The sequence below is a fragment of the Pterocles gutturalis genome, unplaced genomic scaffold, assembly GCF_000699245.1.
Source record: "Pterocles gutturalis isolate BGI_N339 unplaced genomic scaffold, ASM69924v1 scaffold14332, whole genome shotgun sequence".
Classification (NCBI taxonomy): Eukaryota; Metazoa; Chordata; class Aves; order Pterocliformes; family Pteroclidae; genus Pterocles; species Pterocles gutturalis.
The window spans coordinates 14,394-30,886 of NW_010115583.1; the positions used below are offsets into that span (position 1 = coordinate 14,394).

General features: G+C 37.7%; 1 protein-coding gene across 1 annotated transcript; it reads right to left on the reverse strand.

Annotated features, from left to right (window-relative positions):
* Positions 1-1,646: 1,646 nt before the first annotated feature.
* FAM171B (family with sequence similarity 171, member B) lies at positions 1,647-11,670 on the reverse strand. The gene is made up of 7 exons (XM_010075237.1): positions 11,427-11,670; positions 10,624-10,716; positions 10,182-10,340; positions 8,141-8,308; positions 4,312-4,428; positions 3,366-3,489; positions 1,647-3,105 (listed from the first exon to the last, which is right to left on the reverse strand). Exons 1-7 carry the CDS (start codon positions 11,464-11,466, stop codon positions 1,770-1,772), a joined length of 2,037 nt encoding a protein of 678 aa, XP_010073539.1. The 5' UTR covers positions 11,467-11,670; the 3' UTR covers positions 1,647-1,769.
* Between the last annotated feature and the right edge of the window lie 4,823 nt (positions 11,671-16,493).

Genomic DNA, 16,493 nt, shown 5'->3' on the forward strand with positions numbered 1-16,493 from the left:
ATGAAGCAACTGCACACCAGAAGAAGCTGGACTGATGTATTGCTAGTACCATTCTGGTTACCTTGCATATTCTTCTATAAACAACACCGGACAACTGACACTCCCAACATAACAGACGTATTTCACAGTTACGTTTCCTGAGTAAATATTCCCAGAAGCCCAGCTGCATAGGATATTTCCCAACTCTTCAGTGTACTACAGGGCAGACAACTGAGTGCACCTTACCCCACAGTTCAGACACAGGCATTGGATGTTTGGGTCTTGGTATAAAACTTTAACCAAGCTCTAAGGGAAATATTTATAAAGCTTTTTAAAGATGATTTATTATCAAACCGCCAAAGCCAAAATGCTGGAACTTATTTCATCAGGGAAACAGCTTACAAGCCACAGAAAGACATTCTATATACTATATGAAGCACATTAAGGGATGCATCTACTTTTCTGTTAGCCAAAGTTGAAATGATCACTTTGACAAGATGAACATTAAAAATAAAGAATATTCTGATGGCCTTTTCCTTCCTCTATATATATATATCTTCATTACATCTCATGCATTCATGACTTTTGGTAAATTTAACTCTAAGATGAGTCATAAGTAGTACTTATATTGCATTATAGACCAAATTTTGCGATCTGCTCTCTCATGCTCATAAAAAAAACCCCAACTTTTAAAGCCTGTTTAATCCCTCTGAGATGCACAACCTAGACAAAAGAAGCTCAGGCTAGCAAAATGTAGGCACATAAACCTCCAATGATCTTCCATTTTTTAAAACATAAAATAAAAAGCAACAGTTACAAACTTTCCTACTAAAATGAACTATTTCAAGGACATAATTTGTCTAAACTTGCCTACTTTTTCATTAAGGGCCAAACTCTAAATTACAAATCTGCAGGGATTCAAGACTACGTTGTGGAGCACAACTGGCCCAACAGTATGCAGAGAAAAGAAGATTTTAACTGACAACAAAGCCAAAACAAGACACTGTCAGTAGCAGCACCAGCTTGGAATGCTGCCGAAAGCAGTCCTTTCTGCTGGATGTGGACACTTCATAGCAGATGCCTATCTTCAGCATCCACAGTGCGTAACAAAGCAGATGGGCAACATCTTAAGACAGCAGGAACCATGAAATGCAGCGGCCACAGAGCTTGTACACTTCCCTGTTCTGCCACTGCCATATGGAATATGGGTAACCTTTTGATCCTGGATGGGCACACAGGGAGGGCAGTAATGCTATAGAGCTCCACTGATAAATCCAACAGAGCTCATCTGCTGGTGTGGTGGGACTAGCTGATGAAACATTCTACATTATACAAAGTAGTAGTAACAGATCCCTAGAAAAGTTCACATACAAAATACTGTACAGATATGGTCACACTGATTAGGAACAAGGCTGAGGAATGGCGTTAACCACTCTACCAACACATTAGCAACAAGTACAAAAAAAATTTAAAGATGTGCCTACATTTCTCACCGTGCATTCCCAGAGGTGTGTCCAAGAATGACAGGCTAATTAAAATGTGGGCCTTCCCTAAACTGCCACCAAAATTAGGAACTGGAAAATTTTAATAGCAGCATTTCCCTGTTTTCAATTCACATTGAATATCAGTTGCCCAGCTGAACTTTAGTAACTCAATCTGTGTACTAAAAAAAATGTTTCTTGATACTAGAAAACAACATTCCCCTTGTAAACCCAACACTGCAGAATTACACAAGCAGCCAAGAGGGCAATAATCAGCAGGGAGAGCAACAACACAAAGCACATTGTGTTTTAATTTATAGGAATAAGCGGCCTCTCCTCTCTTTTCTTCCAGATATTGGTTTTGCTATCTCTTTTCGTGATAGGTGGTCTATCCCTTTTTTTAGCAGAAGGGGTACCAGATTCATGACTTCCTGATACAGTTTTTCTTCTTAGACCTTCTTCATCATGCTGTTCTATGACTGGCCCAGTACCTGCATCCAGACTGTGCCTCACAGCCTGGTCCTCTGGAGTGCAAACAGTGGTCCCACTTTCACTGCTACTCAGATCCAGATCTTCCAAGTAAAGGATCTTGGAATGCGGCATATTTTTAATGAAAGTTTTCTCTCTCTCCAGTTTCCTACTAGGATGATGCTCATTCATGTCCACACCAGAGTCCAGACTGGTATCGTTACTCTCTGTTTTTCTGCCTTTTTTCAGATCTATGAAAGAGTGCCTCACTTGAGCGATTGGCTTTCCGTCCAGGGAAACAAACCATGCTCGAGGGTGTGGACATGGTTTTCCTTTAGAGAGTTCCAATAATGTTTGTTCTGAAATACCTTGAAGTTCAGATGAAAACGGAGTCATTACAACTGCTTCATTCAATGTCCCAGGAACAGAGACAGATTCCAGTAAGCTGTTAGTGTACCGACCCCAGTTTGACGTTTGGGAAGGTAAGCCCTCTTCACTATCTAATGTAGTATTTTCATCTCTGCAGACAGAAGGCTGGGCATGAGAGTGCACTGGCATTTTTGGTAATGTCTGCATGTAATTGTCGCGATTCATGGGTTCCATCACAGGGCTATATACTAACTGCCCTTTTCTTGGCAAAGTTGCTGATTTTGCAGGATGCAATTGTTCCGGGGAGTGGAAAAGGTCAGACGTTTGAAGAATAGTAATAGGTTGATTGTAAATATGCATTAGATGTTCTGGGATATGGGAAAGCCCATACATCTCCTCTTTCAGTGAAAGGTATCGGGTTTGGTCTTGAATGTCCCGAGGAACCTGGGAAACAGCAGTGTTACTATGCTTTGGCTGCTGTAAGCGCCTAACTCCAGCATTAGGCTCAAGTGAATGGGCTGAATTTCTTGACTGACCAGTCTGACAGGATGACTGATAAGAAGCATCCTCTGTGTATATTTTAAAATTGTCTCGTGATTTTCCATCTTCCATGTTTATGGACAGCCTTCTTTGAGGGCTGTATGAAGAAATCTTCGGTGTATATAACTGTGACTTATCATCCAACTTTAAAGACCCTTTGACAGCACTGATGTGATTTATCTGAGTTGTTGATGTTGTCTGGTCTTTTTTTATGACCTCCAGCTTAGTTGTACTTTTTTCCTTCTTTTGTGTCCGACCACATTTATCCCTATGGAAAAGAGATGCAAGATGACTATAAGAGCATACTAGGAAATACCAGACTGTTGACTACCAGAGCTAAAGATTAGATTTTGGTTAAGAAGTTGTAGTGTAATGTGACATCACAAACTTAAAATGGTAATTTTTAGAGAAATATTAGGCTACCCATTATAGTTTAGCTAAGGAAACAAGTCTCAACTTCAAAAGACTATTTTATCAACCTTAAATTCCATTCATGCCAAGATTAGTAGCGGCTGTCTTTTTGCTTACCTGCAGTAACAAAGAAGAACAGCAAAAAATCCAATTATTATGACAACAGTACCTCCCAGTATGGCTGTAAGGAACACTGTGTGATAGGCTGTTATGTCCTTGGAAACCGCACTAATAATAGATTCTAGATTGTCAAACAAAACCAGACATTAATTAGTTCTTAAAACCAAATAATTCCACTTGATAAGCAGATCTGTAACTAATAAATTAAACTGTACTTTTCCACTGATTGTGTTCCTATGGCACTACATTCATCCTTCCCTTTTCACCTTGCTATTTCAGCGAACTACAAAATATACAAACAGTAGTTGCAATATAATACATCTTCAAAGGTTCATCTCAAGTATTAAAGCCTTAGCATGACATCTACTCAATTCCAGTCAAATTACATTTGTATTAGTTGTCCACACTGACCTAGAAACATGGTCTACATTTTCTATTTAGTGCTTCTGTCAGAAAGCGCTATCTGTTCTTACATTTTGACATCACATTTCTCCCATAAGAATCCCTTCATATGAGTTCACAAAATATGCAACAAGTCTACATAAAATAGTAGCCACTGGGACTGTTTTACCCAAAACTAATTTTCTTATTGTATTTCCTCCTGTCATACACAATCCTCAGCAGTAAAGGTGAGAGTCCTGCTGATTTTTCAATCTCCGTGGTCACAGTTCCCTTGCAGGCTTCTTCCAAAAGAGGGCGATAGTATAAACATGTAAATTCAAATACAGTCTGGACCTTCCTCCCTCTCATAGCATTTTAAGTCCTAGTAAATGGTTACATGCACAAAGGCACACTATCAGTGTTCAAACAAAAGTTACCCAACTGTTGAAATTGTCTGTCATTTTTCCCTTCCTGTTGTTAAATAAAGCAATCAAACTGACAGCCTTGGGATATGTTGTTACTTGAGTTATTCAGTATTTTTTTTTCCAGTTGTTTGCCATACCTCTTGTTCCAGGCAGTGGGGCTGCTATCCAGTAGCCTAAGTGTTGAGCAGTGTATGTCCATACTAATTGACCATCTGCTTCCTTCACCATTCCTAGCCCACGGCTTACCCAAGCACCTGGGGGAAAAAAAAAAAAAAAAAAAGGACAAAATATTGCACATGCCATGTAGCATTCTTCTATATCTCAAACCATCAGGAATTTAGTTATTATCAAAAATACACAAAGTCATAAGAAAAACTGACATTTCTAACCTATACAATATTTATTACACAGCTCTAGCTAAACATGCAAACTTTCTCTCTTGACAATTTCATTGCAAATATCCCTGTGTGGACATGTTCTTTAAAGCACAACATCATCATTACTTGAATGAATTTAATATAATTCATTTTCTATTAACAAATGTCTTTCATAGACATACACACAAATCATTTGAAAAATACTATTATCTGAGCTTAAGCACATATGAAGGCCAAGACCAGAAAATCAAGGAGTAGGTAATTTAAGCATATGAATACAACTTCAGCTAGCAGCACTTAGTGGGAAAGCATTTTAATCTTACAAGCTACAACAGTCTAAACAATGTTTGCCTTGAATGTTTCTCTCCTCCTTCCTGCCCCAAAGCAGTAACAGTTCAGAAGGTCTATTGTTAGGACACAGATTCCACACCATCTGTTTGGCAATGCAAAGGACAGTTGTTATGGTACGCCAGCTTCTACAATTAATCAAGCATGCAGTAAAATAGAATTATATTTAATGCAATTGAACACGTTTATTGTGTGCCATCTGTGAAATTCTAAGGACAGAAAATAACCTCATATAAACAACCTTACATTTTCAAACTGCAACTACTGAGAAGGAGAGAGAACCACCAGCTTTTTTAAAACAGCAATAACCAAAGCATGTAAAAAGTCTAATTCATATATGCCCTATAATTTCAGTTTTCCTCCAGGACCCTTCTTTCAGCAAAGCAAAATGAAATATCTACCAGACAGGAGATACAGATGAGAAATGACACATGCCGCATATGCGCACACGCACAGACACACATACACAAAATACCATTTGACAGTAAAACTTGCAGCCTTCTTCTGCTATTTGTGATGGCTGGCAGAGGGGAATAGCAGCAGCAGCCACCTAGAGCCCTGAGAGAGGTGGTTCTCTCCTCCAAACTCAGGAGCAACACCTGCCAGAAGTGTCTTCCATCCCTAACTCTCATATGAAGCCAACAACAAGAGATCCTCAAATTCTCTGTCCTGTAAACTCTAAGGCAAGATGTCACTATGCTGCAAAATTGTTTCACAATTATAGAGGGTGGCTACTTACAGGCAGATAAAAACAACACAAACCACCATGTATAAAAGGCAAAAAAAAGTCTAGGTCTCCAGAAGTTCTATCTTGACTGAATGAATCTATAAGAAGCTGTACAATCTTTGCTGTCCTCTTCAGTAAATTATATCTTCCCCAATATACTCCACAGAAAATAGTACGTATTAAGAAAAATATTAAAATGTGATTTATGAGTAAGCACATATTCTCTCTGATTTACTGCCACTCAAACAGAAGGATATAGTTCTCAATTAAATGTTGCAATGCAAACCTTTTTTTTTTCTTTTTCCTAATTCTATTCAAGTCCACAAAGTATTTTTGGTACTAATGAGTCAAAACATTCATAAAGAAGGAAGCCACATTCAATATACATCAACAAATTCTGCATTTATAGCAGCTGGAATATAAATACAAAAGCTCTTTTTCTAGGGATAGTCTCAGTACTACTACAGTTTGAGTAACCCCAGGAAACACTGCACCAGCAGACATGTGAAAGCAGTTTCTCTTTTTTCTGGTGTATACAGATCAGTCTGCGTAAGATCAAACACAGAGTGTTCCCTTACCACTACCAATACTGACATGGAAGCTCTGATTACCATTAGGACATATTGCCCCAAGACTTCAGAGTTTAAAAGTGTGTGTCAGCATCTTGCTGGGGACATCCTGCATGCCACACCTTGGGTGCCAGAGCCCAATTGTTCAGTGCCGTGGTAGCTCTCTGTTCAGCTCAGATGAGGGCCTACTGCTACTTAAGGATGCTCTCGAATGCTTGCTGGAGAGCTGAGGTGTTCAGCTCTCCTCAGTCACCAGAACCTTGACTAAGGCATGCCTTGCTACTACTCTGTTACCTTAGAAAAAAGCCATTTTGCATGTGTCAGATCAAAGGTAAAAATAAATCATATTTAAGAATAAACATCCAGAACAGTGAATAGTTGCAAATTTTCACTGTAGAGAAGAGATGAGGAAGTGGAAGTTAAGAGTTGTGCCCAGAAAATCTCTCTTCTTGGCCACAGTCCTATTGTCTTCTCCCCTCGCAAGCAGCAGTGAAGGCTCCATGCAAACACTACACCTCAGCGAGCACCCATCACAAACAATTTACCTTTACATAAGCTCGGTCACAGTACACCCCATCTGAGAGGAAAACCAACCGGTTTCATTGTTTTTATTGGGTCAGCATGCCATGCTCCTGCTCTACCCCCTAGGCCAACATTCCTAAGTAGGTATACTGAGTAGGGCCCTCAACACCCACATACACACCCTACACTGGTTTATACTCTAACCTGACCCCAAGCCGAGCTGCTCCAGCTCCGTCAATTTTTTGTTTTAATAACATTGTTGACCTATTCTTCTGTTTAGTGAGTTAAAACGGCTCATAAGTACAGATGAGCAGAGGAACTGGAAAAAGTGGCTGTGGCAGCAAGAAATTAAAACCCTTTATGCTATTTTACCATGTCAGACTAAAACCCTTTCTTTGATGAAGAAGGCTTTTATCAGCAGTTACTCCTGTAAAGTCTTCTACATGTACAGACAGACCTAATCTTCTATGCCAAAATTTATTCTATTCACTCTTTTCCCAAGAGACAACCTAGTCCATTTTTTATTCTTCATGTTCTTAATTCAAATTAATGTTCTTTGGTGGTTCTTCATTAAGATGATCAGTTTCTTTCTTGAACATGTAAACAACACTTTGTTAGAGTCTGTTTCCTCTCCTGTACTTCCAACCACTGAATAACAGCTTTTTGCCTTAATAAGGAGACACTTACCTCTTCACTCACTTGTATATTTCAAGACAAAGTGTGATGAAAAATATAAGGTACAATGTAGGACAATCAGTACACTGATGCACACACACCTAATACAGGACGTCTAAATGGGATAAGTGTATGTAGCTTATTACTCACTCCTGCCTAAAATTAGACATGAAGGGATGAAAAAAGGTTTACAATGTCTAAGCCCCAGCCTCCTCTTCCCATGCACACTGTAACAACTATGTTGTTCCCTTTGATAACTCTTATTTCCCCTTCATTTAACTTTCTGAATTGCTTTTGTTAACTGAAGTAATATCTATTCCAGTTTTAGTGTCAAAGGATCTTTAGAGATATCCTCTAGGAAAAAAAAAAGCATCCAAGTCTTCAGTTCTGATTTGCTTTCTTTTAAGAAGGCATTCACAACATTACCAGGCTTAAAATTTAACATCACCTAAAACGCATGTTCCCTGAATCCTTAGCCTCCTATGAAAATAAAAATACATTGCATTAAAAATGTGTTCAATAGGAATGCTAATTAATTCTACCAAAGCTTAATGAGAGCAGAGAAATTCCTTTGAACAATTCAAGCTAGTCAATCAAAAAACAACACAGAACCCCTAATAACATTTGTGACTATTTACCACCACCTCATATATTAGTGCCAGCACTGTTCTGTGACATACAGTGTCATGTGCGCAAAAGTATGCACATGTGTTGGAAGGTAGAATAACAAATAACTTAGCCCACTTACCAGATTTCATATCGAATGTCCATGCAGGTATAGCATCTCCTGATTTTACAGTACTTGTGGGAAGAGGAAGAGTAATCTGAATGGGACCATTTACTTTCAGTTCTTTCCCAGTCAAAAGAACACTTACACATATTGCAGCAAGAGGAGCTAATTCCATGCTTTTGAAACCTGAGTGTGAGAAACATCTTGTCTGTAATTCTCCATTCATAGTATATTTTTAAAAAAATATTTAGAATTAAGATTCTACCCTTATTGTAACTAAAGGCAAGCCCTCTTTTACATCCACAGTCAGCTGTCACCAACTTGGTCAAATAAAAATAAACAATTCTTCTCTTCTGGACTTGTAAAATCTTGTGATTAAAATAATAACCAGTCATTTCTACACCAAACCTGTAGAAGAGAAACAGATTTTTGACATATAGGTTCAATGCTGACTGTAGAACCAATGATTAGGCAAAATGTGGCTTGGCTGTGGGGGAGTAAGCGTTTTTCCCCCTCAGATAATTTGATTACAAAATAGCTAACCTATGTGAAATATAGATTATAAGGATTTTTGTATAATTGCAACATATGTAAAATAGAATCAAACTGAACACGTGCAAATATATGACTGCTGCATTTCTCCTTAGTTGAACAGTTCTCTTAATAGACTTTTCTGTAAGGATTAACTTTCTAATTTGGCAGTTATAATTACCTGAATAGCTAATCATGAGGCTTGTCAAAGCACTCAAAGTAAACGTTGCACATATGAAGTTTTACAATGCAGCCTGAAAGTTTGTTTCCTTTGTTTTCCTCACACTAATTTGCAAACATTTCAGAATGCACAGTATGACAGGATGGTGAAAGAAGCTGAAACAGAATTAGTAAATACCAGAATAATGTAAGATCTATGCAAGCTGTTAGAAGCTGGTTGTGAGAAACCTCCTGGTGCATCAGATATCAATTAGCTTCCACCTGCCCTAAAAGGAAGCCTGTTTCTTTAGGAGTGTATGAATAATTTAAAACACATGCCAGACAGACTGAAAGGAAAACTCAAAGGGGAGAAACACTGTTTACTCTCTTATGCTTTACATTTAAAGAGGTGAAATGTAGATAAGAAAGGTTATAAAATACTTAGGTCGAGACATCAATATATATGATGATTTTAATTCAATGCAAATTAAAGAAAAGAGCATGATGAGTTCAAATAAGCCATGCAGTGGCCTCCTCATGCACCACAATGAATTTAAGAGCCTCATGGCTTCAGGTCCACTGGGAATAGAAAGAAAAGAACAAAAGAAAGATGGAACTGCACACAGTATAATCTACCAGAGATTACTGTGTTTATGCAAATTAAAAAAAACCTGATAGAATGACAAATACTAAAAGATTCAACTGCATAAGAGCAGAGTTAAAATTATTCAAGAAACCACTTACTGCTTCCCCAGGAAAACAGATGCACAGACAACATTATTACAGTTGTGCTCTGCATACACAGTGACTACTTGGTTTCAAACAGGCTTACACAGAGGAACAGTCTGTGAGGCAAACTACAGCTTCCATACAATCTTTATGTTTAGGTGTAAAGCTCCTAGAGCCAACCATTCTAGTGAAAATGCAGAAAACCCCACAGCTGAAGTCAACTGCTGCAGTTTCACTGATTTCTTTAGGTTTACCTAGTTTATGCTCTGGCCATAACCGTATTTTGAAGGTGTTTATTAAAGCAGTTCCACAGTCTCATGAAATCCTGAACATACACATATATATATACACACACACATATATAAATATTTATAAAAAGCACTGAAGGAATATTTCAGTGTAGTAAGAGAAGTTATGTTCTTATATTACATGGAACAAGATAAAGAGTTACATCAATTACTTATCTGATGTGTTTATAGCTTACTCCTATAGAATAAAGCTTTGTGATTTAATGCAATGGAAGCAGATTCAGGCCCTTTTAATTTAAGCGCATGTTCTTCTGAAACACTGTGCACCCATGCGCACTATAATTTGAAGAAGACTTCTTTTAAAAAAGTTCTCAAACAACGTATTTACATACCTGATTTATTTAGAAGAATCCCTGTTGTATAGAGAAAGCTGTCTACTTTCAAAAATTGTTCTGGCACTGTCAGATAGGCTGTAACATTTGTAATATGGTGATTTGTTGGAAGCTTTATTAAAAATTTTGGAAACTGAACGCTTGGTTGAGATTTTGCATCTGTAAAAGAGTAATATGTTGTCTTAGCGATGGTAACACTGTTTTTATTATTGCTCAGAAATCCATTTAGCATAACAACCTGTTTTCACCCATCTTCTCCACAGTTTGTGTACTTACGGTTTAGCATGTGTCCTGGCCACACATACAGCTACAAAATTAACTGAAAATCTGGCTTTGAGTAGATAAGTATTATATGAGAATATGAACATGCTTAGGTTTTTTTATATGTGTACAGATGGTTATCACAAAGTGTTTAGATTATAGTCTGCTATAATGAACTTACCAGACAGTTTTCCAGTAATTAAGACAGTATCTTCAAATAGCCATATATTAGCTTGACTTTGTGGGAATAATGAAAGCGTCACAGATGAGTATACTGTGGAAAGTGAGAATATCTGTTACACCGTGCAACCGAAAAAATGCTGTCAGATCTCTGATTCTAAAAGAATAGTGAATACAGCAGTTAAAAAAAGAGATTATATGAAGACTGGATAAATAATTTACTCCTGTTGTCCAGGGCAGGAATTGTAGTGATTAGCCAGGAAGACTTCTGTGCTATGTTTGATACTGTATTATGCCTGCTATGCACAAACAAGTGGCTAGAATTCTTGAGAGTCTATCTCTTTAAAAAAAAAAAAAAACACCTAAATTTTTTAAGAGCATGCAATAGTTAAACAGGAAAACTTGTGAAGAAACACTGCTGAAAGGAAGTTATAACAACAGGTTATTCCTGTTATACAGGACTCAAAGCACTGGCACTCCAGGAATCACTGAAGACATGATTTTTGTCAAAACACACTACCAGCCCTTTGCTAAGTTTAGGTAAACAAATTCTCAGAATGCACTCATGGTATTGTAATATAACCTAGAGTTAAAAAGGGATATTTTCTGTTTTATAATAAGAAGAATTTTGACAAGTCTAACAGATCATTCACCCTTACATCTGCATTGACAGGCACCACGTCCCTTGACTGACTTCATTCAGTCATTTTCAGTTGACACTAACTTACCAGACTGCTGAGGAAGAGCGAAATTTAATTACCGACAGATACAGTTTAATAATAGGACAGTAAGAAGCTTACATACTTGGCATTCTCCCAGTCTTCCAAGGCAAAGGTGTTAACATGTAGCCATCCTTGTACGATACAATAGTTAAACTTAATCCTAATTTGAAGGGAACTTTTATTAATACCGCTCCATTGTTTCCAGTAAGAGTAGAATTTGTCTTCGTGTAGTTAACAAACACTTCTACAACCGCTTGTCGCAGGTACTGATGACTGATGATGTCATTTACTTGAACTTTTAGTGTAAAAACAGATCCTATTAACAGAAAGAAAAAAACAGGAGGTTGTAATACACCATAACTAAGGACCAAACTTGAATTTGCAAAGAAGCCCTAGAGTTTATGCTTTAGCATATCCGCTGTATGGTGGATCTCTATCTCAGAGGGTAAGCTGTGGCCAAAGGGAGGGGTAATCATACAATTATATACCACAGAGAAGAAGGAAGCAAAAAACCTTGAGATGGGGCACAAAGATGACAAAAAAGTGTTTACCAAACTCAGAAAACATCATGAGTTAAAAAAACCCAAACAAACAACCACAAAAAAAACCCCAAATTACAAATAATTCTTCCCCTTTTTGTTTAAGCTTGAACAATGCATCTGAGACAGTAAGAGATTCACTGTGCCTTGCAGGTGCTCTGCGATACCACACTGATACTACAGCTGGTCTTGTTATCCAAGGGTAACTTTTGGCTTGGGTCACACATTTAAATATGCACCTTGAGCTTCCATAAACAGAGAACCTAATGACTACGTACTGTGGGGTAACAAATTTATTTTTACATGTGTAAAATTATTGTAAAAGTAACCAAATGAATCCAGACACTGACTGTTTTCATCTATTATCTCCCACCAAATTTATACTATATGGTCTAATTTCACCTTTCTGTATGGGAACTTCTAAACAGTATTTGCCTAATGCTGATTAGAGGATCTGACATTCCTTTATGATACCTAATGTCTTGCAAAGATCATAATTATAGTGACTGATCAGTATGTTGAAAACAGTAAGTTCACTTGAACAAGGGTCTCAAGACGCTGTGCATTACACTCAATTTCACTCCCACATTCATTGTAAAGAAACTGTTAGGGAATCATTTCAGCATATACATGAAAATGGACAGAATTCCATGTTATTTCCAGTATGAAATTAAGTTATTATCATAAATTAAACTATCTATGGACCACTGATGCAAAGGTTTCAAATAACATAAATTTTCCAGCATTTTGGCTACAGACATACTACTATTCAACACCACTGCACTACCTTATACCCAAAAATTTCCAAATACATTCCTTACGAATATGCATTTCTATCTAGGTCATATGTCAGGCTAAGTTTGTTGGAAATTTCTCTACATAAAAATATAGTTCAATTTCATTATGTTACCTCCTCTATAATTGAGATTGACATTGCACCAAGAGATCACTACCGTTGACCTTGATTTAAATGAAAAGGCCTCAAGAAGCTGAGCAGAATCCATCAAAAAAACAGTACGTAGTGAAGACATACAAGTGGGGCCTCTCTGAAATAAGTATTTATTTAGATCAATTGTATTCATGGCGCACACTATATATTCAAGCAAAAAAATGACCTGGCCACAACAAAAGCTACATTGGCCTCAACTTATTACTATTTGTTGCATACACTGCAAAAACTTACCAGCTGTGCCAGTCTGATTCTCTACAGTGTTTAGAAAAATCTACATCTCCTTCTGCAATTAATAGATACTAAACAGATCTTGCAGGCATTGATCCAGTTACACATACACCAGCATGATTCCAGTGGTTTCTGAGACTTGGAAGACAGGTCATTTGCCCTTGGCCAATGACTATTTTAAAGGCTACTCAACAGGGAAAACAGACTGTATACAATATCCTGTAATCATTCAGAAGGCAGGAGTATCTCGTGAAATGGTGTTTAAAAAATAAAAAAAATCAGTAGTACAGAATTCAAGCTTATGCCAGTAGGAACCAATACCAGAAACGCCTGGTATAAACTAGTATTTTAACAGCTGGAATCAACTCACGAAAAAAAGAGCCTAGTATTAACAGCTGAAATAAGTAAAAAAAAACCCAAAAACCTAGAACGTACTCAGAAATACACTTTTAGTCATTTCACACTTTTATGTGCATTTTTCCATTTCCTGCTAACAAAAAGCCTAATGAAAACACAAGGGTGGGGGAGCTGCTACATTCCTCCTCCAGCTGTTAGCAAATTCAAAGATTATTTTGTGCCAAAAAAATTTCTTCCTCTCATCTCCTTCAGTTACTGTCACATTAAACGCCACTTTTTTAGAATCCTTTGGCTGAAAAAAAAAAAAAAGACTGCTATGTAGAAAGCTATACTATTTTCACTCTTTCTCATAGTGAACTGACAAATATTGGCTGCTTCCAGCTATGCTCAGCTTTCATTACTTCTTTCTCCTACAGGTTCAGGAATTGCCACAGCATTTTTCAGAACAGATACTCTGCCTGAAATGGTGTTGAGAAGACGCAGCAGCACAGTTGTGAATGCAGACTGAAATCCTGGGGAGGGGGTTACCGAGACAAAGGTTCCCATGTGAACAGACACAGTCTTACACAATGCACGCTCTGAAAGAGTAATTACCCACGTATTACTGTTGTATATAAGCAGTGGTTACTTGAGTGAAAAATGCTCACTTCACACCCACTAATATTAAGACCAAGATTAAAGGAGACTCGATCCCTAGTGCTCACTGCGTTTGGCCTTGTCTTTTGTGCTAACACTAGAGTCTTCCTGACAAGAGAAAGTATGCCAGCCAGTTGGAAGTTGCTCCCTCCCTGCAAGTAACATACATGAGCAAATAATTTAGATTTTCTAATATCCACCAGAATATACTCTGCCAACAAGTCACTTCAAGTTTGAGTACAACAATTTTGGAAAGACTCTTTTTTAAAAAAGATCCTTCAATTTCTCAACAGTAACAGTGCAGAAGAGATGAGTACACAATATTGTGCCTCTGAATCCAGATGCTAGTGGAATGACAATATGTAAAAAATTCCAGTTAAAAAAGCCAGATTCCAACAGTAACCACAATTCTCCTCCCTCACAGCCATGTTTCACTATTGTTTTGTATAAAACAGAGTGTACCAGAGCATCCTGCAGCAGGCCAGCTGTAACACCCTAGTTAAAACCAGAACAATAAGGTCCTAAGGGCTCAGACTGTGGGCACAGTGGTAGTCCAACATGTGTGACTGATGTGTATTTTTCCAAACTTGATATCCCTTGACCAACTCCCTCCTCAAACCAACTCCTCACACGCCTCGCATGCATTTAATGTGCAAATTTATGAGACATCTTTAATGGCATTGAGTTATTAACAATGTCATATTAACACTCATGACAACTAATTTGCTAAGAAAATCCTGCTTTTTTTTTTTCTTTTTATAAAGATCTTAATGCACAAGTCCTTAAGGACACTTCTAGGTCTCAAATATGATAAAGACTGCAGTAGGATTTTTTCACCACAATCAAATGTACTGGAAAACATTTCAGATGCAAAAATGAACTGTTGGTTAACTGTCTAACAAAACCAAAGGCTTTGATTTATATCAAACAATACACTCAACTTGTGCTTTTTTTCTCATCACTAACACTTGCCAAACACAAGTGGGTCAGCTGTATCTCAATATTAAACAGACTTGACAGAACTCCTACAATTAGAAGAAAGAACTGAGTCTCAGCTAATTTGATTTGTGCTGCCTCAGAGGAAGGGAGATTTGTCTCTTGGCAAGTCCATTGGAAATGCCAGCTTCTACGACATTTAAACGTTTGCCGATAAATGCTCATACAAATGCAGCAACTATTTAGACAAAGGGAAACAAGCCCTTCTACCACATTTAGCTATTTCAGAAATGTCACAGCCACTAAAATGACGCCTCATTTCTTCGAGCAATATCTAATGCCTGGAATTTGGCTTCACATCACTGTCCTCACTCAGAAATCATATTAGAGTTAAGCCAAAGAACTGCTTGAAATTGCAATCCATGTACAAAACATAACAGAGCAAAAACATCTCTCTTTATAACACCCCTATGTAACTTCTTAATTCTTTACCTGCAGATAAGCGTGTTGTCTGGTTACCATATTTATCTGAGATTTAATTAATATGGTCAAGGCCAGAGACTGTATAGGCACCTATATATTCCCAACTACACGTGTCATTAACTGTGAGATACAGCAGTGAACACACAGACACACACACGCAGAGCACTGCCCAGGAAGCATTACTACACATTCTGCAACCCACTCATAAGTCTCTTTTCCTATTTATCACCAAGGTCCTATAGCAAAAGAGGTTCTACACCTTGAAGGAGGCAGTTACTCTTCTCAAACACACAGACAACCACCCAATTAAGCAATTATCTTATGGAGTGGAGGGAACAGCAACTACAATTAAATTATTCATTAGTTCCTTCCTTCAGAGGAGACTTTTCTCATCCTTGCCTAGAGATGTTTAAGCCCATGCCAGAAAAGGCACATGCTTACATGTGTTTTATGGAAACTGCCTACACCGTATTACCACTCTCCCAGCTAACTAGACAGACAAAATGTGTGCTGTGCAATTAGCTTGGTCTCAGCTGACTGAGCAATCATTTTTCCATCTTTTACACTTATAGAACACCACGTTTTTTGGCTTAATATAATTAGGGATATGAAACGTGCATTGATCTGTAAAGAAGTCACGTTTTAAGTATATCAGGTTTTACAACACACGCAGTATTGCAACTGATAGCACCTAGGGCTGAAATGAGATAAATAATCTAAACAGTCAATACACATCTGGCTTTAGTAAAAAAAAAAAAGATCATATAAAAGCAATCCTCCTGCCCACAAAACCCAATCATTACTTCTTAAAAATTCCTTAAAACTACAGTAATGCCAGTGACAAACTACAAAAGCATATCTACAAAAAGTAAAAGCCTATTATACTTTTAAAGCTCATTAAAAATCCATGGACATGAAGGTGAGTTGTGGCAGCAACTAACTGACGCAGGAATGATTTAATGCTGAAGTCAGCCCTCCTCACCACAGCACACCATCACGCTGCACTCTTTCCTTTATG